General features: G+C 44.9%; 1 protein-coding gene across 3 annotated transcripts; it reads left to right on the top strand.

Moving 5' to 3' along the window:
• The first annotated feature begins 997 nt into the window (after window positions 1-997).
• Window positions 998-20024, top strand: SURF4 (surfeit 4). 3 transcript variants are annotated; one of them, XM_079961501.1, is made up of 6 exons: window positions 998-1351; window positions 14967-15153; window positions 16710-16786; window positions 17774-17817; window positions 18341-18527; window positions 19272-20024. In XM_079961501.1, the coding sequence occupies exons 1-6, from the start codon at window positions 1304-1306 to the stop codon at window positions 19536-19538; spliced, it is 810 nt and encodes a 269-aa protein (XP_079817627.1). In that variant the 5' UTR covers window positions 998-1303; the 3' UTR covers window positions 19539-20024. The 3 variants fall into 3 exon arrangements, with proteins under 3 accessions (XP_079817627.1, XP_079817629.1, XP_079817628.1); XM_079961503.1 differs by lacking the exon at window positions 998-1351 and adding an exon at window positions 11586-11783; XM_079961502.1 differs by lacking the exon at window positions 998-1351 and adding an exon at window positions 13471-13608.
• Window positions 20025-26592: the final 6568 nt, after the last annotated feature.

A 26592-nucleotide genomic window follows, 5' to 3' on the forward strand; every position in this document is an offset into this window, starting at 1 on the left:
ACAAGGGAAAGGGCCTTTTCAGTGGTGACTCCTCACCTGTGGATTGCTCTCTCAGGTGAAGTTCACCTTCTGCCTTCACTGCCATCTTTTTTGGTTCTGGACTGATCTTTCCCTTCAGGCTTTTGATGGACCAAACTGATTTTATTCTGCTGTTAGCATTCTGCCAGTGCTTCTTGTTATTGTTATAGTGTGTATATATGTCCATGAATTGTGACTGTATGATAATGTTAATGATAGTGCTTCATTTGAATTTGTAATGGTATAATGTTTATATACTGTACTGGGAAAGGGCCATAGCTTAATGGTAGATCATAGGTCCACAGTTCAATCCTGAGTATCTCCAGATAGGTCTGGGAAAGATTCTCTGTACCAAACCCCAAGAAGTTGCTGCTAGTCAGTGTAGACAATACTGAACAAGACTCAGCAGATGACAGCTTCTTATTTAATTCAGCCTTTAATTCAGAACTGTAAGGACTAGAATCTTACTTTATCTTTAGAGGAAGGGGTGTAGTTCAGTGGTACAGCATCTGCTTTGCATGCAGGAGGTCCCAGATTCAGCCCCCAGTGGCATCTACAGGTATGGCTGGGAAATAATTCTTGCCTGGAAACCCCGATTTGCTGCTGCAAGATAATGAAGACAAATACTGAGCTAGTTAGACTCAGTATAAGTTAGCTTCTTATGTTTATGTTTTTAAATGGAGGGTGCTTAGAGACCTTGGCAATAACAAGTGAACAAATAAATTAATAATAATAATAAAGTTGCAGAACACATTGGTCTGGAGACCCCCCTACTTGTGAGATGCCTTAGAAACGAACTGCAACCCTAATACACCAAATGCAGGTTTTGCTCAGAGGCTAAGGGCTCATTGGGGTTTTATTTCCAGTCCTCTGCATTGCGTACGGGATTGCGCCCTTGGCCTCGGGAAGGGTGGCGAGGCCTTCTGTGGGGCGACTCCACGTGCACCGGCTCCACTTCCACGAGCGAGGCCTCCCGGGTCAGCCTGTGGTGCTTCTCCTCCCTAAGCCAAAGGGAGATTCCTTAGAGGCTTCGCCGCCCCGTGCGGTTCCTTTAAGAGTTGGCCTACGTGGCAGTGCTTCTCGCAGCGAGTGCAGCCACTTCCTGTGCAGCCTCGTTGCAATAAGAGCAGCAGCAGCAAGCTGCCAGCAGCCACCACAGGAGGGGCTGTCGGGGGTGTGTTTGAGTGAGCGGCTAGTCCGGTCTCCCAGGCGCTGAGCAGCACCCAACACATCCTGGAGCGAAACCCACTGCTCCCTTCGCCACTCCCGCAGCACTCACTTCGCCATGGGGCAGAACGATCTGATGAGCACCGCAGAGGATTTTGCAGACCAGGTGGGTGTGGATTCATTCCTCTTTCCTCGCCCCACTTTCTCTTGAAGCAGAGGAGGCCTTACTGCACACATGGGGTTTTGCAGATATTTCTGTAGCGTACAGTCCCTTTCCTTCACGCGTCGTCTTTGTATTATATAGGAGAGAAGAAGATTTGCGGAGTGGGGGTGTTGGTATTTTGTGCCTGCTGTGTGTGTGCGCGCTGGGGGGGGGGGGGATTGGTCGTTGAGGATGCAATCTCGTTCCCAACATCATGGGATCCACCTCAGAGGGAATCAGCCTTCCCCGCTCCCGAGTGCTTTGCGTCCGCACAAATTTGAGGGGCGCGGCCCCATCTTTCAGTGATCTAATCTAAAATGACGGGGGAAGATTGCTTAATAGAGTGTTCGCTTGATTGGTGTGGGTTAAGTCTTACTTCCCCATCACAGACAGAATGAGAAACCAAAGCAATGTCAATAGGGCCAGGGTTTTATCACTCGCCTCCTCAACCTCCTAAACGTTTGCGTCTTGCGATAATTGGGGCTCAGGTCACCTGTGAATAGCCAGCCCTATCGAGTAGCTAATCAAGCAGATGACTAGTGTGAAATTCACCATTCCCCTTAAAGAGAACTCTGGATTATTATGGGACAGAAGACCACTTTCAGACATCATAGATTTTCCTCCCCACTGGCAATAATTTGCCTTTGAGATTAGAGGGATTCGCTTTAACGTTATGGGGTTACACGGTTAGCGAAATGAAGGCGTGTCTTGTGCGTTTCTTTGCTATATCTATCCTATCCTTGAAGAAGGTAAGAGATTTGGCAATTTCCAGATAATGGTGAAGTAGATGTTGGAATAGGGTGTTTATTTAACGTGGTCTATAAATTTGAGGGGGGGGGGAGAGAAAGGGAAAGAAAATGTGAAAATAATGGAAGTTTCTCTACCCATGAGCTTCTGGAATCTGGGAGTGCTATGGTGTCTAACCACCACCAGTATAATCTCTCTGTCCCTTTGTAGAATGTGTGAGTCATTTAATGTACCCTACCTTTGGAGTGGGAGCACAAAGAACAACCCTCCGTACTTTAATTTAATTTAAAACACTTTCCACATTTGAGGATATGGAGACTTCCAAAGTAATGTAAAGTCAGAAAAGGGGGTTTTCTCAGAGACCATGAACCTATCAAAATGCTGGACAAAGCATGAGGAAATTGATCGGTGCATTGGTAATATGCTGATCATTTGTGTTTTATATTTACATTTACCTATTATATTTGAGTAGTATTCAAGTTTACAAAACCCCCAAGTCTTTTCTTACTTTTTTTAAAAACTGATTTCTGTACTGGAGGCATCAGTACCTCTGTTTGGTACTCCAGAGTGCTAACACAAACCAATCTTATCCTGGGTCCTGGGGTTGTTTATTAGCCAGAAGAGCCGAATCTTCACCTTTCTCTGGATCAAAAGCGAAGAGGCTAAAAACTTTCCTCCCTATCCCCTGTGTTCATGAATGAATGGAATTCAAGCTTCCTTTCCTTTCCTCAGCTCATGTGACATCTGGTTCCTTACTGCCCTTGTGTATATTTATTTTTAGCTTATGAGAAGGTAGAAAACTGCCCCAAACTATTCCTCTGGTCTCCTTTTAAAGAAGAAAATGACCAGGAGGTGTTGAAAGTTGTTTTAATTCTTTTGGTGTTAGGGGAAGAACAATTACCAAAGGCAGCTGGTGACACATTCTGTTGTTCAGGTGTGTAGAAGGTAAAAGACACTTCTCTGCTTCCTACCTTTTGGACAAAGGAAAAGACAATCCGGTATTATCTCATAAGCCAGTGTCAACTGTTCCTGTCCTGGTACTGGTTTAGCTAACCACAGTCTGGCACTGTGATGGAAAACATGTGTGAGACAGGCAAAAGCTTAAGCTGTTTGATGTGTCTGGTGCCTCTTAAGTGAACCAGCAAGTGATGTTGGGGTGGGTGTGTTGCCTTTACAAAAAAGGTACATACATCCTGTAGGACTCCAGGGTATTCCCCCCTCTTAAATATAAAGCACTATAGAAATGAAACAAATAATAACAGTTATTCTTTTCATTTTATACTGCTTTATAGTTAAGAAAATAAATAATCTCAAAGCAGTTTACATCCTACATTATTATCTGCTTTCTTTGGTTTGGAGAAAGGATAATATCCCTTGGTAAAAATATCCCTTGGTAACAAATACATTTAACTGCATGACCTTAATTTACCCTGGGTAAAAAAAAGAAAAAGCCATCTGAGACGGCGTGCATGGTAACAGTGACTTCTGTCACTTCTGCAGTAAGAGTTTTTATAATTTGATGATTGAGGGCCCTGGAGCTTAGCAGCTTGACTGAACTTCTACACTACCCCAGCAGACAAAGTATGGGATTCTGTTGTGGTGCAACAGTTAGACTGCCATACTAGGACCCAGGAGTCAAGGGGTCCGATCCTCACTCAGCTACAAAGTGCACTGGGTGACCTTGGGCCAGTCACTTACTCTCAAGCTAACCTACCTCACAGGGTTGTTGTGAGGATAAAATGGAGGATAAAATGGAGAGGGGGAGAACAGTGTACACAACCATGAGCTCCTTGGGAGAAAAAGTGGGACAAATAACTAGACGTAGCATAGTGGCTGAGATGGAGCATAGGAATGCAGAAAGCTGCTTTATACTGAATCAGACCCTCATCTAGCTCAGAATAGTTTATACCAGCGGTTCTCAACCTGTGGGTCCCCAGATGATGTTGGACTACAACTCCCATCATCCCTGAGCTCTGGCCTTGCTAGCTAGGGGTGATGGGAGTTGTAGTTCAGCAACATCTGGGGACCCACAGGTTGAGAAAGGCTGGTCTATACTCACTGGCAGCAGCTCTCCAGGGTTTCAGGCAGGGAATCTCCCAACCCTACCTGGAGATACCTGGGATTGTGTCTGTGACCTTCTGGGTGCAAAGCAGATGTCAGAATAATAGAATTATGGAGTTGGGAGGGACCCTGAGGGTCTTCTAGTCCAACCCCGTGCACTGCAGGTATGTTCTGCCACTGATCTATGAACCTTGATTCAGGAAGGCCCTGGCTCACCTTGAAGTTACGAAGTGTCAGATAATAGAAAGTACTTCTTCATGCAGCACGTAGTTGAACTATGGAACTTGTTCCCATAGGAGGCAGTGAGGGCCACCAACTTGGATGGTTTTAAAAGAGGATTGGACATAATTCATGGAGGAGAACGCTATCAATGGCTACTGGCCAGGATGGCTGCGCTCTGCCTCTGTGGTTTGAGGTGGTAATGCTTCTAAATACAAGTCGCAGTAAACCCCTGGAAGGAAGAGTGCTCTTGTGCTCGGAGCCTCCTTTCCGATTTCCATCAGGCCATAGTTAGCCGCTGTGAGAACACGATGCTGGGCTAGGTAGGCCATTGACCTGATTCAGCAAGCTTTCCTTATGATCTTATGCAGGGGTCAGCAAACTTTTTCAGCAGGGGGCCGGTCTACTGTCCCTCAGACCTTGAGGGGGGCCGGACTATATTTTGAAAAAAAATAATGAATGAATTCCTATGCCCCACAAATAACCCAGAGATGCATTTTAAGTAAAAGGACACATTCTACTCATGTAAAAACACGCTGATTCCCGGACTGTCCGTGGGCCAGATTTAGAAGGTGATTGGGCCGAATCCGGCCCCGGGGCCTTAGTTTGCCTACCCATGATCTTATGTCTTTAGGCAAGCATATAAAAATGCTGAGTTAGCAGTAATAATGATCCCATTTTTCTCAGCCCCCGCCCCCAATTCCCACACAGCTTCATTCTCCTTTAGCTAGCCCAGACAATTGCAGTGTCTTTCAGATGCTGCTAGACTACAACTCCCATTATCTCTGACTTCTGACTGAACTGGCTGGGGCTGATGGGATTTGGAATCCAACAACATCTGGACTCTAGAGGGCACCACAATGGCTACATCCCTTTTTAAACCTTCAACAGCCCAGTTTTGTTCTATCCCTAAGCTTTGATTCATGATAAATTCCCTGCACATGAGTTGCATCCTCCTAGCTTTGCTCAACAATTCCGCACCCGTCCTCACCCCTGACAGCTCCCCATCTGCTCACATTTATTCTTTATCTCAACTCCTTGCCTCTTCACCTTGATTATGCTCCAGGTGCCAATAATCTTTTTGTATACTGCTACTCTGCAAAGTGCTGTGCACGTTAGTAATGATACATATTTTAAAAAACAGTCAGCATTCTTGCCTAGAAACCATTGTTCTATCTAGCTCAGAATTTCCTTCACTGGCTGGCAGCAGCTCTCCAGGGTTTCAGGCAGGAGACATTCCTAGCCCTGTCTGGGGATGCAGGGAAGTAAACCATTGTGCTTGCATTGTGCTTGCAAAGCAGATGCTCTACCTTCTAGCCATGCCCCTTGCCAATAAAAACCCCAACTTTTGTCCTAGGAGCAGAGGTGCCTAGGTGAAACAATATTTTTTAAAGCATTATCTAGGACCATAGGAAGCTGCCTTTATGGCAGGGCAGATCTTTGGTCCATCTAGCTTAGTATTATCTACACTGACTAGCAAAGGATTTTCAGGGTTTCAGACAGAGCTCTCCCTGTTGAATGGTCTCTTTAAATTTGAAGGTTCATTATTGTTCCACAAGATGTGTATTTTTTTAAAGGCCAGAGCAAATAACATGACCTTGTTTTACAGCTGTGAAGCAGTATAGCAGGTGCTGTTAAGTTGTGGTAATTAAGTTGTTGGGTAAAGAGCAGCACGCAGCTCTCTCAGTACCCTGGTGGATGGGTCATTCTTACTGATATATTGTAATTTAGTGTAAAATGAGTTTTTGTTTTTGTTATTTAAACCTAGCAAAAGTTATTTTGCATTTCTTGAATGTGTGGTCTTCCCAGCATGCTTTCTGCAGTGCGACTAATCTGCAAGTAGCCAACACTCCCAGCCTTACCTGGGGATGCCTGGGATTGAACCTTGGACCTTCTGCATGGAAAGCAGATGCTCTACCTGAGTTGTGTCTCTTCCATGCTACTGGCAGGCCCATCAGCTGATAGAAAAAGTCAAGATTTTTGTTATCCAAAAAATGCAGGGCGACAACAGATGTTTTGGATCTGCATCTTCTGCCCAGTTTTACAGGACTGCATTCTCAGATGCTTCCCTCCATTAAAAAGAGGAAGCTGTGCATTTATATGTATATTTGCATGTTTATTTCTATGAGTTTGTTTACACTAGTTGCGAAATGAGGTTTCTTAAACACCCATTCTGAAAGCCCAGTTGTCCAGGAGAAGATCTTTCTTGCCCTTCCAAAAATGACTTCCACTAAAAATAACTTTTATTCGCACTGATTTTTTTGTTTTTTAAATACTCACACATACTCGTACTTAGCCACGTACTCTGTTGGTTTAATTTTCAAATGGTGAGTTGGCAGAATTCTGAAATAAGGATGTGTCTGTCTTAGTTCAAATACGAATGAGGCTTCTTACTTGGTCTTCAACAGTCTGTTCTTCCCATCTTGTGGGGACAAATTGAGGTATGGCAGGGCTGCTTTTGGGTGAGAAGACAGACCAGGTAGGTGGAAACCTTAGCTCTCCAGATGTTGCTGGACTACCACTCCCATGAGCCTCAACTAGCCTGGGCGGGAATGATGGGAGTTGTAGTTCAGCCATATTGGGAGGACCAAAATTTCCCCACACCTAGGACTGACACAGGGAACAGAGTTCGCATTTCTGCCAGTGGAATTCTCATTGCCACATGGGCCCATAACCACAAGGGGTTCGGCCCCCCCCCATGGGTCTCTTTAGGAATCTTCCAGACTCCTTTCCTAAATTGTTGGCTTTCATTTCAAAAGAAAAAGATGCTTTTAATGTTCTTCATTTTGAGGATTTTTTTTAAGCACGGAGGCAGTATTTTTTGAATTGTTTAGTAAAATGCAAATCTGTTCCTGCCTTCAGTTGATCTAGCCAATGAGTGCAAAACTGGCAAAATTATCTGGTGTGTGAGGGCGTGTTTGGATCCTCTTGAAATTGCAAGGTGGATATTCATTTTTAAAATATACGCAAACCATAACCTCTAGGAGCAACTGATGCACTTCTGCCATAGTTGCAAAAGGCAGCCTCAAGTGTTTTGCAAATACAGTACTTTGCAATTTAATTGCAAAGCAGCTGTTGAGGTTTTTGCAGCTAAATTGATTTCTCTGCCAACTTCTCCAGATAATTTCCTCTTCATGTCCCTTACCCCAGCAGACGGGCCAATTACCATCTATGCAACTACAAAGCAAAACCATTCAACTTTGGGGGAGTGCAGCAATGTACCGCAGTTGGCGTTTGTGTAACAAGCAACTCCTGAAAACATCTAATCTGGGATTTAATTGAAGATTCTTCAGATAAGGAAGGGGAGGAATGGAAAATTCAACTCTACAAGCTATCATTTTTTGGATTGGCTGGCATTTCTGCTCTAATTTGTGTGATGCCAGCATGGTTGTGATAAGCTAAAACACCCTGAAGGGGAAACATGTTGCTACGATTGCACTGGTAGGATTGTGATATGGGATTCTCTAATTTATGCTGGCTGTGGTTGCTAGCCTTTTGTGGTTGCCACCAAAACTTGAGAGACCACATTATCCCATATATACACAGTAGGTCCCTGCAGTGTACAGGAGAGCATAGTCAAGTTCCAAAGACCTCAGAAGCCTACTTCATAGTAATTCGCAGCAGATCTTTCAGTATGGATGTGTGGAACAGCATTCCCATCAAGACAACAACAGGTGCCCACTATCTGCACTTTTCTGGAAACAATGGAAACTTCTTGTTGTTCTGATAGGCTTTTCCAGCTTAATGGATAAGTTCTGTAATGTGTGTCTAAAGGTAAAGGCACCCCTGACCGTTAGGTCCAGTCACGGACGACTCTGGGCTTGCGGTGCTCATCTCGCTTTATAGGCCGAGGGAGCCAGCGTTTGTCTGCAGACAGCTTCCGGGTCATGTGGCCAGCATGACGAAGTCGCTTCTGGCAAACCAGAACAGCGCACGGAAATGCTGTTTACCTTCCCGCTGGAGCGGTACCTATTTATCTACTTGCACTTGATGTGCTTTCAAACTGCTAGGTTGGCAGGAGCCGGGACCGAACAACGGGAGCTCACCCCATCACGGGGATTTGAACCGCTGACCTTCTGATCGGCAAGGCCTAGACTCTGTGGTTTAGACCACAGCGCCCCTGGGTGTCTACTTCATATTATTTTTACCTTTATCTGTTATTTTATGTGGTCCTTAAAACTGTTTTTCGCTGTGTTTATTGCACTGTGTACATTGCCTTGAGGCAATGTAGATAGCGAGATGATCACTAACTGGATAGATAGCTGTAGCTCAGTAATACAGCACCTGCTTTTCATGCAGAAGGTTCCAAGTTCAACCCCTGGCATTTCCATATAGGGCTAGGAGAGACCCCTGCCTAAAACCCTGGAGAGCTGCTGCCAGTTAGTGTAGACAGTACTGCGCTAGAGAGATGAACAGTCTCACTCGTCATAAGATGGTGACCTTTGCTACTAGCAATTGCCCTTTCTCTTCCCCAACAAGCCTCGTTTCCAGAGCTCAGCCCTGAAGAAAACTAGACCCAGTAGAAAATCTGAATTGAATGCAGCCAGGTGCTCTGTAATTGTTGTTTATTTTACCCTCTTTTCCATTACAAGGCTTGGCAGGCCATTCATGTAACCTCATTAGCAGCCAAGCTGTCTGCATAAAAGTCCTTCCCACTAATGGTTTAGCTTGAGAGAGAATAAGCTGCTGGTTTCCTCTCCAACATCTTTATATTCTTACCCTAGGTACTCTGTTCACAAGCTCAGTAGATCCATTAGTATAGAAACTACAGGAGAAAAACATGCTGCTTTTTATTATGTACAGTATGGGATAATCTACCCACTCTCAGGGTTTTCCAAAACAAAACCATCCACTTCACACACCTGTAGGAAGCTCTATAACTCTTCTATTTGGGTTATTTCTTTAGATCAGATAATCTCTATACCATTTTCTGACATTTAACCAGTTGCAACTATGTGAGCGTGAGGCAGGGGGAGGAGCTACAGCAGGAATCAGCAAACTTTTTCAGCAGGGGGCCAGTCCACTGTCCCTCAGATCTTGTGGGGGGCCGGACTATATTTTTTGGGGAGGGGGAGAATGAACGAATTCCTATGCCCCACAAATAACCCAGAGATGCATTTTAAATAAAAGGACATATTCTATTCATGTAAAAACACGCTGATTCCTGGACCGTCCGTGGGCCGGATTGAGAAGGTGATTGGGCCAGATCCGGCCCTCAGGCCTTAGTTTGCCAACCCATGAGCTGCAGGTTTTAAGCAACTGAGAAACAAGAAAGCCAAAAGCAACTACTATGTAAATCAAGGAACGTGCAGGCCTCCATATGCTGTTGGACTACAGCTCTCCTCAGCCCTAGCCAGGATAATGGGAACTGTAGTCCAACAATGTCCAGAGGGCCACAGATTTCTCAATCCCTGATGTTAATGATCAGCACTAACAAGTGTGATCTGAAATCAGTAATTGCATGTCTCACTGTGTCTTCCTCCAGAGGTCTAGAACCATGTTGTAAATATTGAATTTAAAATGTTTAGGGTTCCAGGACAGTTTGCCAAACCTCTGTCCCAGTTTCAAATTTTGTTTATTTGCATCTAGTCACATCTAATCACCATCACAAGTGCAAGGGTTCAAAAAAACAAGGGAAAATATGTATCCACATAGTAACATGAGTTAACTAATAATTTCTTCATGAAAGGTGCCAGATTTCTTGTAAAATTCTTATCAGGGGAGGAATTGTGAAACTATGAAAAAGGCTATTCAATTTGAGTAAATATGTTCCATGCTTTTCTCCTTGTTGTTTCTTCCAGATTTCCTCGGTTAGTTCCACCCAAAAGTACAATTCTCTGTGTTAGTCATGTATGGTCTGTGAACATGCCTGAATTTTTACTTACTGCTTTTGCATCTTGCTCTCTCTGTGTGTATAAGCAATCTCAGCACTTGCATTTTAACCTGGAGAGCTGCATAAATTCCTGCCTTGTTGCATGGTGGATATCAGGAGTTGGGGGCGTCTGGTGATCACAGAATCATAGAATCGTAGAGATGGAAGGCACTCCCAAGGGTCATCTAGTCCAACCCCCTGCAATGCAGGAAACTCAACTAAAGCATCCATGACAGATGGCCATCCAAACTCTGCTTAAAAGCATCCAATGAAGGAGAGTCCACAACTGCTGGAGGGATTCTGTTCCACTATTGAACTGCTCTTACTGTCAAATCTCCTTTCTTGTAACATGAAGCCATTGGTTCAAGTCCTACCCTCCAGAGCACAAGAAAACAAGCTTGTTCATCTTCCATGTCTCGGTCTCCTTTTCCCCAGGCTAAACATACCTAGCTCCTTCAACCCTTCCTCATAAGGCTTGGTTTCTAGATCTTTAATCATCCTGGTCGCTCTCCTCTGCACACATTCCTGCTTGTCAATATCCTTCTTAAATCGTGGCGCCTAGAATTGGACACAGTATTCCAGGCACAATAGAGTGGTATTATTATTTCTGTTGATGCAGCCTAGAATAGCATTAGCTTTTTTTGCTGCTACATCACACTGTTGACTCATGTTAAGCTTGTGGTCTACTAAGACCCCTAGATCTTTTTCACATGTACTGCTGGTAAGCCAGGGGTCTTACATTTGTGCTGCTGGTTATTCATGCCCAAGTTTAGAATCTTGCAATTGCCCCTATTGAATTTCATTTTCTTAGCTTGGGCCCAGTTTTCCAATCTGTTAAGGTCATTTTGAATCCGAATTCTGTCCTCTTTGGCATTAGCTATCCCTCCCAATTTGGTGCCATCTGCAAACCTGATGATCACCCCCTCAATTCCTTCATCTAAGTAATTTATAACAACGTTGAACAGAACCCTGCGGCACCCCACTTGTAACTTTTTTCCTGGATGACAAGGAACCATTAATGCACAGCTTTCCAAATTGTGTGTCATGACACATTAGTGTGTCGGCTGCAGTGTTTAGGTGTGTCACATGAACGCTTCCCATGCTGTTCCTGGGGCTAGTTCACCTGATCCACCAAGTATTTTAACTCCATCAGAAAAAGAAATGAGATTAGTCTGGCATGACTTGTTTTTGAGAAACCTGTGCTGGGTCTTAGTATTCACAACATCCTTTTCTAAGTGCTCACAGACCAACTGTTGAGTAATCTGTTCTAGAACCTTTCCTGGTATCAATGTCAAGCTCACCAGTTGGTAGATACCTGGATCTTATTTTCTTCCCTTTTCGGAAGACGGGGACAACATTTGTCCACTTCCAGTCTGCTGGGACCTCACATGCTTTCTAAGAGATCATAGGCAGAGGTTCTGGGATTACACCACAAGCTGCTTTAGTACCCTTGGGTGCAGCTTATGAGGCCCTGGAGGTTTGAAATCAACTAGCTAGGTATTCCCTTACCATCTCTTCCTATCTTGGTCTGCAGCTCCCTCCTTACATCATTAATCTGTTATTGCTTCCCTTTTGTGCAAAGACAGAGGCAAAGTAGATGTTGAGCAGTTCCACCTCCTCTCTGTCACCCAATAGCATTTTTCTGTCTTCTCCACATAGAGGACCTACCACTCGCTTGTTGTTCCTCTCTCTTCAAACACAGGTGAAGAAACATGTCCATCTTAAATCTCAGTTCATCTGTAAGCTCCTTATGCAGCAACTCTGGTTTGTTTAGATACCTCCCACTTTTCTTTCTTGTCTGCATTTGGTCCTTCAGTATTTTGCCCTTAAGAAACTCCCATCCCTCTTGGGCTCGCTTTTCGTCAGATGTTTCTGACCATGGGATCTCACCAGTAGCACTTTAAGCTTTTTGAAATTGGCAAGTCCGGAGTGCCGGTCCGAACTATGCTCACCTTTCCCTTGCCTCTGTATCATGAACCCTAGGAGGAGAGGACATGATCACTTCCTCCCAAGTTTCCAAGTACTTCCACTTTGTCAGTTCCTCCTTGTTGGTGAGGACCAGGCCTGCAAACAATCAAGCCTCCAAACAGCTCGGACAAACTACCAGCTTTAATCCAAAAGAAACAAGCTGATTCTCTTCAGTCTCCTCCACCAATCTTTGCAAACACCCCTGTTTACGAGTCCTGTTCACAAGCTCCTGGTTGTGAGCTCCCAGAAGTTACTTGCCTGGCATTATTCACACTGTAGTTTTCATCTGCCCCAGCTTGTTGGTTGGTTGTCCCGTAACCATGCTCAACAAACAGCATGAAGACTTATTTTTATCTGCTTACTTCCTGTGAAGGGTGCATTTACCCAGTCATCAGAAATGAGTGTGGCAAGCCTTTCCTGGTATAAAATAAATGTAGGAGTGTGTGTGCATGTACGTGTGTATCGCTGCCTGAATCCAGAAAGCTAGCCTGTTGGGGAAAATGCTAGGCTGAAGCTTTTTCCCTGACTTGCTTTTTTTCTATGTGCCAGGAAGGGTGGGTTTTTGGGGGGAGCGGGGAGCGGGGAGCTGGAAAACCTCTTTTTTGTAATCATTTCTTAAATTGCTTTGTCCAATATAAAGAGAAACAAGTAAATGTACAAAACCATAACAAGAAAAAACAAATCCAAAAAAAGATAACGGAACAACGTACAGTGGTACCTCGGCTTAAGTACTTAATTCATTCCGGAGGTCCGTTCTTAACCTGAAACTGTTCTTAACCTGAGGTACCACTTTAGCTAATGGGGCCTCCTGCTGCTGCCACCGCACAATTTCTGTTCTCATCCTGAAGCAAAGTTCTTAACCCGAGGTACTATTTCTGGGTTAGTGGAATCTGTAACCTGAAGTGTCTGTAACCCGAGGTACCACTGTAATAGGATTTCTGGCACCCTGCTTACATTAATAAAAGGGCAGCTAAAGAATACTATAGAACAGGAATGAGGAGAATCCTGTGGCCTGCCAGATATTGCAGGAATTCCAGTACCCATTAGTTCTGACCATTGACCCTACTGGCTGGAGCTTAGGTGAGGGGGGAGCCCAGCAGTGTCTGGAGAGCCACAGTTTCTATACCCCTGCTATACAAAGCTGCCTGAATTGAGAGATCCTTCAAACTTGGGGTAAGAAGCTAAGCCGCCTCCCTGAAGAGTTACAGACAAACCATTTTGCAGCACCATCTGAGCAAAAGTCTCCATAACTCTTGGTCTCAAGGTGCCCCAGGGCAAAAGGACTCACACCAGGAAATTTTGGCTGTTCACAGAAATTTCGTGGTGGTAGGGAAGCAAAGGCAAGGATTCACAGGTAAGTGGGAATAGGATTGCAATCTATATTATACATTCTGGGGAGAGAGCGGACAGAGAATCCACTCTTTCTCTCCTAGTGCTAGAGCTCAAAGTCCTCTAATTGAACTGATTGGTTTGGCAGTAGATCCAGGATGAGCAAAAGGAAGTACTTTACACTGTGTGTACATTTAAATTATGGAGTACACTGAAGAGGGCCACCAGCTTAAAATAGCTTTAAAAAAGAAATTATGGAGAATTTGGTCTGTTAAAAGGCTCTGGCTAAATAGACTTATCTCTGAGCGTTTTGTCTCATAAATGGTCAGTACTGGAGTAAATGAGGCATCTTTGGAGCATCTAGGGCTGGCAATTGAGAACCAGTGTGTTATAATGGTTAAGAGTGCTGGATGAGTACCTGGGAGACGGGTTCAGATCCCCACTTGGCCATGAAGCTCACTGTGTGAGCTGTGGGCCATTCACTACCTCTCAGCCTTGGCTATCTCGCAGAGCTGTTATGAGGATTAAATGAGGAAATGATAGATAGATAGATGCATTATGAGAAACAAGGTGGTAGATTAGCAGCCCTTTAGTGTGACCTATTGCTATAGCTCTGGGATTAGACTGCCTACTGTGGCCTTTACTGACCTGGTGCCATCCTGGTTGGTTGGTTGGTTGGTTTGTGTGTGTTGGACTACAGCTCCCATCAGCCGCAGGCAGCATTTCTGATAGTTGGGCATGATAGAAGCTGTAGTCCCAAAAAATCTGGGGAGTCCCCAAGTTTTCAAAGGCTGGTTCATTGCAAGTCCCCCCCTCCCCTCCCCTCCAGTTTTGATTAGCTATGGTCTCTGTACAGTCACACAATTGGGAACATTTTCAAGTTGGTGCGTTTTGGCATGTGCCCAATTCCCACCCTTTATGTAACGTGCGTCAAGGGGCATGGCTCCTGCATCCCACTCAGTTTGCAGTTGCCTCAGAGGGAACTTGCTCTGGCTAGAATCTCCTGGTGGGTCAACCTTACCACCCAAGATACAAATTTGGTTTGTTTACATTTAAGTGATGAGAAGGCATTCCCCAAGCCAAACACTTGGAAGTGCCCTTAAGGACATTAGGAAAAGCTTTGCTGGATAAGATCAAAGGCCCATGTAGCCCAACATGTTCTTACAATGGCCAACCAGAGGCCCATTAAGGGAAGCCTGAAAGCAGAACCTGAATCTTTCCCTCTCACGATTCCCAGCAACAAGTATTGAGGTGTGCTACCTCTGACAGCAGAGGGAGAACACAGCTGTGCTTTGAGGGGAAAGCCATCCTTATCCAGGTAGGAAGCCAGGCGGTCCCTGCTTCCTGCCCATTCTTCTCACCTGTGTTTCTTTCCCCTGGCAGTTCTTGCGAGTGACAAAACAGTACCTCCCGCATGTGGCCCGCCTCTGCTTGATCAGCACGTTCCTTGAAGATGGCATCCGCATGTGGTTCCAGTGGAGCGAGCAGAGGGACTACATTGATGCCACATGGAACTGTGGGTACTTCCTGGCCTCCATCTTTGTCTTCATTAACCTTTTTGGACAGCTAAGTAAGTGGCACAATATTGAGATACATGTACACTTGTTGTTAAACGGAGATTCTGGTTCCTGGACCAAGGGACCCATAAATTCTCTGCTTGGACTACAGCTGCCCAGTCTATAATAGTGGCATGTCCTCTACAAGAGCACAACCCTTAAGAGCATTCACAGTCCCCTTCCCCACCCCACCCCTTTATGCCAGATGACAGGTTTTGAAGCTGCCCTCACTCTTAAAACTAGGGGTGGGAAGCGGATACATCCGGCAGGCCGAATCCATATCACCCCTACCTAAATTTGACAATTATGCCTAGTGGTGAGGTGCTTTGAAGCCCCATGAATCAGCTGATCTGCAGGGCTTCAAAGCACCATTTGGGGTTCTTGGTAAGGGACTGGCTGCAAAGAGCCCTGCACTGTGCTTTGAAGCCCCACAGATCAGCTGATCAGCAGCACTTAAGGAGACCCTTCTGGCCAACCCAGCTCGTTTTTTTACCCTCCTGCTAACAACACACATGGTATCAAGTGATTGGAAGGTGGGCCAAGTTAAGCCCTTGGACTAGAGGTTCTCCACCCTCTTTAGTGATAGCAGCCCCAGTCATCATTCAGTCAGACTTTGGGCAGCCTTTCCAGGTTCCTCCTATAAATACAGGTAGTGACCATTTTGCGGGTGGGGGTGGGTTCCGTTCCTGGCACCTGCATGCATAGGCAGAGCATCCATAAGCACGCTGCACCCCATTACACCCCCCCCACCCGTTCTGGCCTCTTCCGGGTCCAAAATGACTTGTACATCAGCAATCGTGCATCAATTATGCATGCCTAAAATGGTTGCCACCTCTACAAGTCAACCATCCTTACATTCTCCTGCAGAGTCATTTTCATTCTTCTTCACCCATTCTCTTCTCTCACCCCCCGGTGGTTTATAAAGCAGAAACAACCACTCACAGGCCTCTCATTTTCCAATCCTGCAGCAGTACACCATGGCTTGATGCCCAACAGCTCATGTAGGTGAGCTTTGGAGTATTTCCTCAGTTGTGAATTGCAGTGACAATTGCTTAATATACCGTACTCTTGGCTTAATATACTGTAGACGAGCAGTGGGGAATCTCCACTCCGTGGGCCTGATTTCAGCCAACCCATGCCCAACAGCCCTGCACCTGACTGTATATGACAGCTGATCATCAGTGCATGCCAAGCCCTGGACCTTTGCCTATGCGCTTTGTTTTTGTCTCTCTTTTGGCTCCCATGTCTGTCAGCACTCGGTCCCCTGAGTTTGCTTTTAGTGGGAAAGGAAAATGGGTCAGCTGATGTCATGGCCATGTCACATGGTTGACAGGCAGGTGATCTGGTGGCTGCTGGACTAGTGCTTAAAAACAAGGCTGCCTTTAAAGAGATTGATGTTGCTAAAGTTTGAGGAATGAAGGCTATGGTTCAAGAGACAAGCCAGCAAGAAAGGTTTGCAGGCGAGTCAAGGATTTAAAAGATAGGAGGGTCAGCAGAACCTTAGCAAGGGGGACATGATTCACTAATGCTGTTGACTTGGCTATTTCTTCTCTTCCGCCTCCTTTCCTAGGTGGCTGCATCCTAGTACTGAGTAGGAACTTTGTTCAGTATGCCTGCTTTGGATTGTTTGGCATTATAGCACTCCAGGTAAGGAAATCAATCCCAACTCTTAATTGCACAACACTGAAAAATCGTGCCTATTCACACTTGCGCCTCCTGGCTCTGAAGCTGGAGGTTCCATTGTCCCGCAAGCGCCCCTCCAGTAGCAAACTAGGGTGTCTGAGTGCTGACGGGCTAGAAGTCAAAACAAGAGGCGTTGGTCGCATTATCCCTGAGTTATGTAGAAGTGAAAAAACAACAACACCTCTTGTTTTCTCAAAGGAAACCACAATGGGGGGGGGGAGGGGCAAACAGAAATTTAAAAACAGCCCCGTGTCCAGCAGTGTTACTGTTCAGTACTTCAGGCGGAATCTGCACACTCCCCTTGAGCCCTGAGTTATGATGGCTATGCTCTGCCTCACAGCCAGAAGCAACACTGCAGTTGCTGTGGGGAGAATGCTCTTGTGCTTGGGTCCTGCTAGCGTGGCATCTGGGCGGCCACCGTGAGAACATGATGCTGAACTAAATGAGCTGTTGACATGACCCAACAGACTCATCTTATGATCTTATCTTATGAGATAGCTGCTGCAAAGTTCTTGGGAGCAGGGAAGTAAAATAAATTTAAAATGGGTACCCTCCTCTTCTAAGTCATTCACATGTTTGCAAAATATATTAGCAGTAAGGCTGTAAGGCATTTGTTTTTCTTTAGCAAAAAAGTGCTACTCCATTTTCACTCTCATACCCCTTGCTTGTCCAAAGAACCCATCTTATTTACACAGTGACATTAATGTGCATAGATTTTTGCAGAGAAAGCATAAGTGAACGTAACAGATCCTTGGTCCCAAGGAGTTTGTGTGCCAAATAGGGGACAGAAAAAGAGTGGGGGGAGGGAAGGTAGAAGAAGCAATGAAAGTGAGCATCAGCAGATAGATGCCAAGCTTCTTTTTGGAGTATTTAGCTGCTTCAACCTCAAGATCAAAAGGAAAAGGTGGTTTTAAGCAAAGGGTTCAATCGTGTCTGGTTGTTTCCTCCTAGACAATTGCATACAGCATTTTATGGGATCTGAAGTTTTTGATGAGGTATGTCTCATTCTCTTTTATCTCGTTTTACTAGTTCTTGCCTATTTAATCTTAGTTTCATTTATCATTCACTTCTAACCAGCCAGCATTGAGGAAAATGATTATAGCGTCCCTTGTGCATTTTGCTTGTCAAGGTTGCTTTTGAATGTTTCTTAACGTTTTATGATCATCGCTATCATCCGTTACCTACCTTTCACTCTTAAGGCCTCAGTTTGGTGACAACAATCATATTGCAAGGTTAAAAACTGTTTACAACTTACAATCACAGAAATAAGGTGGATCCCAAAAGATATATACATCTCAGGTGTCAAAATGTAAGCCACTTTCACTCTTGGGACTTGTCACTCAGAAACTCCAGAGGCAACCAACATATAATATTTAAGCATCTTAAGACTTGTAACAGCATATTTGATTGTGTCACTTTAATTTTTGTTGGTGCACAAGCCCTTTGTGAATCTTGTCACACCTGGTGTAGGTATTCAGGTGTGTGTGTTTTGGACTAACTGTATTTCGCCATCTACAGGAACCTTGCTCTGGGGGGTGGTCTGCTGCTGCTGCTGGCTGAATCACGGTCAGAGGGGAAGAGCATGTTCGCCGGAGTCCCCACCATGCGGGAAAGTTCCCCTAAGCAGTACATGCAGCTGGGCGGACGAGTTCTGCTAGTCCTCATGTTTATGACGCTGCTGCATTTTGACGCTAGCTTCTTTTCGGTAAGTGGCCCAAACATTACAAATAATTTGTTTTTATGTAGGAGGAGAGGTATTTTTGTATGGGATTTGTCTCCTCCTCCTCCTCCAGCTCCTCCTATTCCCAGCACTGGTAGGTGCCTATTGATCCTGGTAGGGTGGAAAGCAGGGAGGCCAATGTCAGGCGGAGCCAGAGCAAGGGATGGGCAGGCAGAGCCAACCGATTATAGTTTTCTCCTCACCCTCCTTCCTAATGAGATGCTATTGTTATTTATTGTATGCATTGGCCATATTTTTTGCACTCAGCTGCCTCAAAGCAAGCCATACAGTAAAAATAAAATAGCAAAGACATTAATATCAGATTTTAAAACAGAAATAGATAACTAAAAGAATGTATTTACAAGGAATGTGTCCTTCCACAGCATGTAAAGGATAAGCCCAACAAAGGCCACAGATAGGTTTAACTACCTTCCCAGTTAAAAACCATAAGCCTGGATAAACATGGCAGTGATAGAGCCAGGTCTGCTTCATGGGTTTGTGTGTGTGAGCATTTCACCACTGAAAATGTCTGTTGTCAAAGACCTGGGAGGCTAAGGAGGAGGAGGCTGACAGCCGGGGCTGCCTCCCCCTAGAATGGTGGCAAATCCTAAGGCCTGCAGGTGGGGCCTGGCTGAGGGGAGGCTGAGTTAGGTGGGGTAAGATGCCCTCTTCTCCCTTACACCAGCCTCTGCTGAATTCTACTTTTCTCTGTCCCATCTTCTCCCATAGATCCTCCAGAACATCGTGGGCACAGCCTTGATCATCCTTGTGGCTGTTGGCTTCAAGACAAAACTGGCCGCCTTGACCTTGGTCATCTGGCTCTTTGCCATCAACGTCTACTTCAACGCCTTCTGGACCATCCCAGTCTACAAACCCATGCATGACTTCCTCAAGTACGACTTCTTCCAGACCATGTCCGTCATCGGAGGCCTCCTGCTGGTGGTGGCCCTTGGGCCTGGTGGCGTGTCTATGGATGAGAAGAAAAAAGAATGGTAGAAATAGGAGGGGCAGGGAAAACACATCATCTCGGTGTCTGGGGACTGACTTTTTCAACATGGGTTCCGTGGGGGAATAAAACCAAACTGCCAGCATCTTATGTATGTGCCCAACAATCCCTTCTTAAAGGGCACACTTTTTTTTTATTTTAGATTTCATGAAGGCACTGATAATCTGATAACTAGAGCATTCTTTATCAAGGAATGTATTTTTTTTTTTGCCTCGAAACACTGTTCTGCTTTCTTTTGTAATCTCCAGAAATTGAAACATATAGAAGCTGGCTTGCCAAGCACCATGTGGGCACTGTATTTGCTGCCTTTAAGTTTCCTTAATGGTTTTCTAAGACACATTTTTTTTAGAAAATGAAACGAAAACTACTGTGATCCGATATTCCTGTTTGTATACTTTTGGTGTCAAGGTGTTCCCCAAGTCTTTTTTTTTTTTTTGCGTTCTTGTTGTAATTAAAGAAGTCGCCTCCCAGATTGAGCCGTGACCATCTGAGCGATAGATCTAGCGCACCTTTTGTACTATGGGAAAGGGATTTTTCTGCTTTGAAACAAGCCAACCCACCACAGTATTACAACAGCTAGAGAGAGGACCATCTCTTGAAACAGAGGCAGGAGAAAATATGTGCAGCAGCTGGGTCCCTCCCAGCAAAAAGCTTATCCACGACTATGTTGTAGCAAAAAGAAGTGGGTGGGTGGGTGGGTGGGGACAGTGTGTTTGGGTTTCTTGAACAATTCTTTCAGGCGGGGCAATCAGAACAAACTCCATTGGCAATTCAGATTTCTAAAATCCATCTTCACCTATAGCCATTCTTGTTACTTTGTTGGAAATTTGCATACATTATAAATTTTGGAGCAGTGCCCCATATTCTGTAGATTTATGCAGTTGCTATTTGGGGGCAGTAAAAATCTGACCCAAATGAGCCTGTGTACCCGAAGAACAACCTTGCTGTATTACACCAAAGACCCATCTGACAGACACTCAGAAGATGCCAGAAGAATGATGGAACCTGTGACACACTAGATACTGTTCTGCTACAGTTCACTGACCACTGTCCATGCTTGGCAGGGGCAGATGTGAGTTAGGTGTCTATTAAGATATGGAGGACAGTAGGTTCCCTGTGGCTATATTATGTCACAAACAGGCAGGTAGCTGTTGGTATCTAGTATTCAGAGGTAAAATGCTTCTGTCTGTGAAGGTTCTCTCACAGCAAATGGCAACAAATTGGAATCTAGACAGTTATCTAGTCGTACTTGCCTTATTTTGTGGCACTGATTTCCACCAAATTATTTATAGCTTTGGTGAAAAGCCTCCATTTTATGTAGCCCTCATCTATCCACAGCCGCCTTTATGGGTGAGACGAACTGTCTACGTTTAGGGTTTTTTGGTTTTTGTTTACATTTTTTAGTCTCTGAAGGGCTACGGCAGTGCAAATGAAGATCCAGCTAGCTACTCTGTGCTAAAACCTCAAAATCCTTTGAAGAAAGGTCCTTGCCAAATTTTTCATCTTGCCCAGTAGATTTCTTCCATACATCCACCAATAAATATATTTTGCAATACCCCAGAATTTGCACCTGGAATAATAATAATAAAGAGGTCAAATTCACTTGTATTTATCTTGTGTAACCTAAGAGGATTCAAGCATTTTTAAAAGGCAGAAACTTAGCATTTGCCCATCTGTCTAAGGGACACTTGTGTTCCAGAGGAAAGAATCTCTAATGCACCACCATTATTTTGGCTGGTTGTGGAAGATACAAAATGAAAAGTAAGGTAACCTCCTGGTTTAAATCTACAGTCTTCCTGCTTTCACCTTCACTTCTTCAGAAGGGGAACTGCAAAGCCAGCCTGACTCTCACATATGATGAGCCTCCTTGTTCAGTCCAATGGCCCCCCATCTAGTCCAGCATCCTGTTCTCCGTGACCAACTGGAATCCATTTGGGGGTGGGAAATCTTAGTTGTACAAGTATAGAGATCTGTAGAGATCTAACTGATGAAGAACCTGTGGCCCTGGCTCTGGTCATTAAGACTACAACCTGACCATTGGCCATGCAGACTTAAGGTTACCAGATTTTTTTCAATGAATCCGGGGACACTTCAACTTCAATGGATTTTGTATGGGGACTGATTTGTAAATCTGGGGACTGTTCCCGGGAAATGGGGACGTCTGGTAAGCTTAATGCAGACTGTTGTTGGAGTACAGCAGCAACTGGAGGACCATGGGCTGTCGCCATCCATCATAAAGATTAGAGCAGCCTATACTTTATTAACAGACACTGCCCAGATCCCCCTCAGCCCTAGACCCTGCCCCAAATACCTTGAGATTAACAAGAAAAAGGCAATTTTTGAGTGAAGGAAGTGCTACACTGAAGGCCAGCAACACTGGTTGTGCCTTCATAGCAAGACTGAAAGGGATCTTGCAACAAGGACCATGCTGTATTCAGTGGTGTCTAGTTCAGATGATGCATTCCTAGTCCAACAAACTGTTTCCTGGATCAGGGATGAATTGGGAGAGCGCCTTCCTCGTCTCACAGACCTCAAAGGCTGAAATTCAAGCTCCCACTAACCTGGTTATAAACCCAGTGAATTCATTAGGACTTCCTGCTGAGCAGAAAGTTAGCATTGTGCTGTAAGCCCTGATTCATATGTTAGAGCCTGGGAAGTGCAGATTAGGTTAGAATCCCCAAAGATCAAATTCCGTTGTTTTTAAATGCAAAAACATGTGCAAATATCAAACTGTAATAATCAGGCCTGTAGCTACTATCCCACAGTTATAGCTTTGGCGATCACTTGTAGCCAAGTAAGATTGTCTTCCATAAACACGGTTTTAAAAAGTGAGTCCATAAGTGACTGTGGAGGCCAATTCTGAATCCACCCGTCCGTCCACAGTGGGGACATTGGTTTCCAGGCAGGAGTTGATCATGTGAGGGTTTGCCAAGCATGCCTTCCTCTTAGCACGTTTCTCCCTTGTGTCCTGTGTTCGAGTGTCTTCAAAGCCCACAACACCTTTGGTAAAGGCTGTTCTCCAACTGGAGCACAGCGGGCCAGTGTTTCCTCCCCCACAGGTGACCAGGTAGGGAACTGTTAGCAGTTTTGGCCCTGTAAAAAACAAACAGCAAATGCAGGCAAGCATGTCAGAAAAACATTGTAAACTAGAAACTTAGAAGGTTCATACAAGCTTACATAAATCAAAGTACAATGGCATTGTTTCTTCCACACATACCTGTAAAGATCAGAATTAGGCCTAAAGCAAAATACTGTACACATCCAGACAAAAACCCAGACTTCCTTTTCCAGCCTCCTTGCAACACACAATCTGTGTTTATGGTGCAACAAACGTCTACTTCTAGGCCTAAAGCAAAATACTGTACACATCCAGACAAAAACCCAGACTTCCTTTTCCAGCCTCCTTGCAACACACAATCTGTGTTTATGGTGCAACAAATGTCTACTTCCCACTGATGTCTCCCAAAGCTTTGACTCTCTGATTTCAACTTTTGCTATCAACCTCTTGCCCAGGCCTGCTTGTTTCTGGAAGAGAAAAATAATTCCATGTGTAGAAATTTGTCTTTAAACAAAACAAGAGCTTCTAGACCTCATAATGGTGAAACATCTTTAAAAGGGACAGGACTGTAGTTCAAGGGTGCTGGGAATTATAGCTCTGTGAGAGGGAAACAACAGTTCCCAAAATCCTTTGGTGGGGTGGGGAGTCTTAAATGTATGGTGACTTAAATGCATGGTGTATTTGCAGCCTGGTTTTTAACCCATTTCTGTTTGGCAGTGGTAAGATTTGCTTCATTTTAATGCTCCCTTTTGCTTGACCGTGAAGCAATTTCCCCCCAAAGCAGCAAAGAAGCCTTTCATATAAATCATTAAGATGTCCAATGTTATAAGAAAAAAACTGCTCCTTTTCCCTTATGGAGTATCCAAGAGCCCGTATAGAGTCCTTAAGTGGGTTCCCTATCAGTAGGAGAAAATAACAGAGGCCAACCAGAGTATATTGTGAAGCAAAGCGGCTAGTAAGCCTGATCTTTATTAAAGGAAATAAACTGTTGCAACAGGATCCCCACTCACCACATGCAGAAGGGAGGAGGACTCTGAACAATGGTGTTCAAGCCCTTACATAGACCCTTGAAATTGCCCACCCTGTTGCCCAAGACCACCCCCCCCAAAACATCATACAGGAGGCAGTGGTCTACAGCAGAAATCCTGTCTGCCGGGATACTTGATAATGGTCACTGATTGCATTACCAGTGCAGTCTGGCTATTCTTTTGTGATGGTTAATAATGGTTCCTGAATCCAGGTCACAGGCTCACCTGATTCATAAACAAATACGCCCTTTAAGACAGGATGTGCAAGCAAAAGACAATGGGAAGGCTTTCCCCATTTGCCTCCCTTACTGCAGAGGAATATTTGAGGTCAATGTGGGAGAATCAAAATGGCTTCAGGATTGTTCTCCCATACTATTTCAGACACATGGTTCATATATTTAGATATGTGTGCATTTAAGAATATTCTATATTTGAGACCTTAAAATTCTTATAACAAGGTTGTGACTCCATTTGGGGGACTCTAGAGCTTGTGCCCAGAGCTGGGGTTGCTAGTAAAACGTGGCACCCCCCTCCACACACAACATTCCTGGTTCTAGTGAGAAGGGTTTGCAAAGTGACAGAAATTGCATTTGCACTCACCCTAAAGAATGCTGAGAACTCTAGTTTGTTATGAGTGCTGGGGATTGATTATATGTAAATCACAGTTCCTAGGCTTCCTGGGTGAAGCTTTGTGCTTTAAATTATGATTCTTAATATCATCATACCCATCTGTGATTTATTAATTGCTTTCTAAACAACTGTCTCAAGGTGATTTACACATGAGATAATTAAAAACGGCAGATACATTTAAAACAGGTCTAAAGACCCAACGTAGGCACTGGTGGTAAAATACCAATTTATGCAGCTGGGAAAAGCTGTGGGAACCAAAATGCTGCTTTGGAAAAGTACAGTGAGTGATTGCCTGTTCTATCTCAAAGAGGAATGCTATCCCTCAGAACAGGGAAAGCCAAGCTGAAGACTCTGTTCCAAGTTACCGGGGAGCAGGCTTCTCATATCTTTGGAGTTTGCAGGAGAAACTCTCCAGGAGATGGCAGTCATCTACTGGGTGTATAAAGGATAAGGCGCTTTCTTAAGCAACTTGATGCTGAACTGCATAGGGACTTCTAGGTTAGTACCAACACCTTGAACTTGGCTCAGCAGCAGATTGGCAGTCAGTGCAAGCCTAGCTAACAGGGGGCTTATATGCTAGCTGTAGTTTGCTCCCACAAGCAAGTCAGCCACTGCATTCTGCGCCAGCTGCAGCCTCCGGACCAACCCTGAAGGCAACCCCACAAAGAGTGCATTGCAGTAATGCAGCTGTGAGGTTACACATCTATGTACAACTGTGTTCAGGCAATCCCTACCCAGGGATATTTTGCTTTAAATGTATGCTGTGTATGCAGCCTTACTTCAGCACCAGCAATGGGATACCATCAGAGCACCTGAAAGCACCAGGCTTGCTTAGGCTGCTCAGATCAGACTGCATGTCACTCACAGCTATGTCCTACATAAGAACATAATAAGAGCTCTGCTGGATCAGGCCAATGGCCCATCTAGTCTAGCATCCTGTTCTCACAGAGGCCAACCAGATGCCTGTGGGAAGGATCTAAGCACAAGAGCCCGCTCCTCTCCTGTGCTTTGCAATAACTGGTATTTAGAAGTATATCATGCATAACTTTGTAAACTTCTATCACTGTCACCTCCAACTCAAATTTTGTATACATTTTCCCACCTTCGCCACATCAAGCAGTTGGTCCCTTACCTTTCCCGCCCCGACTTGGCCACAGTGATCCATGCGACGGTCATCTCCAGGCTTGACTACTGTAATTCGCTCTATGCGGGGCTGCCCTTGAAGCTGTCCCAGAAACTCCAGCGGGTACAGAATGCTGCAGCGAGGCTCCTCACAGGGTCTCTGCCATGGGAGCATATTCACCCAGTGCTTTTCAAGCTGCACTGGCTCCCAGTGGAGTACAGGGTCAGATTTAAGGTGCTGCTTTTGACCTTTAAAGCCCTTCATGGCCTAGGACCCTCATACCTACGGGACCGCCTCTCCCGGTATGCCCCACGGAGAGCCTCAAGGTCCATAAATAGCAACACCTTAGTGGTCCCGGGCCCTAAGGAAGTTAGATTGGCTTCAACCAGAGCCAGGGCCTTTTCAACTCTGGCTCCGGCCTGGTGGAACGCTCTGCCTCATGAGACCAGGGCCCTGCAGGATCTGATTTCTTTCCGCAGGGCCTGTAAGACAGAGTTGTTCTGCCTGGCCTTTGGCTTGGAGCCAATTTGACTCCCTCCCTCCCTCCCTCCCTCCCCCCCTCTCTCTTTTTTTCTTTCTTTTCCTTCTCCTCCTGCGATGAGGCTACATTTTAATATTTTAATGTTCCATTATTTTAATGTTGTATTTTATTTTTGTTTTTAAGTTGTAATCATTCTTCTTGTTTTTATTATTGTTTGTAAGCCGCTCTGAGCCCGGCCTTGGCTGGGGAGGGCGGGGTATAAATAAAAAATATTATTATTATTATTATTATTATTATTATTATACTAAAAAGCTATTTTTATTTTATTAAAAATAATAAAATAAATAGCTGCCCACCCTTCCCAACTGCCTCCTGTGGTGCTTGCCCCACCCTGCCTAATGCTAGGGCTGGTCTGAAGACACCACATGGCCCCCCAAATTCAAACGAGGGGATATGGTTCATGCCCTCTTTTGCCAGTGAACACACTTCCTCCACACACACCTCCAACGGGGTTGAATTCGTTAAGGAGGCTTGTTCTTAACCTGAAACGGTTCTTAACCTGAAGCACCACTTTAGCTAATGGGGCCTCACGCTGCTGCCGTGCCGCTGGAGCACGATTTCTGTTCTCATCCTGAAGCAAAGTACTTAACCTGAAGAACTATTTCAGAGTTAGCGGAGTCTGTAACCTGAAGCATATGTAACCTGAGGTACCACTGTACAGGGA

The sequence above is a fragment of the Podarcis cretensis genome, assembly GCF_951804945.1.
Source record: "Podarcis cretensis genome assembly, chromosome: Z".
NCBI lineage: Eukaryota > Metazoa > Chordata > Lepidosauria > Squamata > Lacertidae > Podarcis > Podarcis cretensis.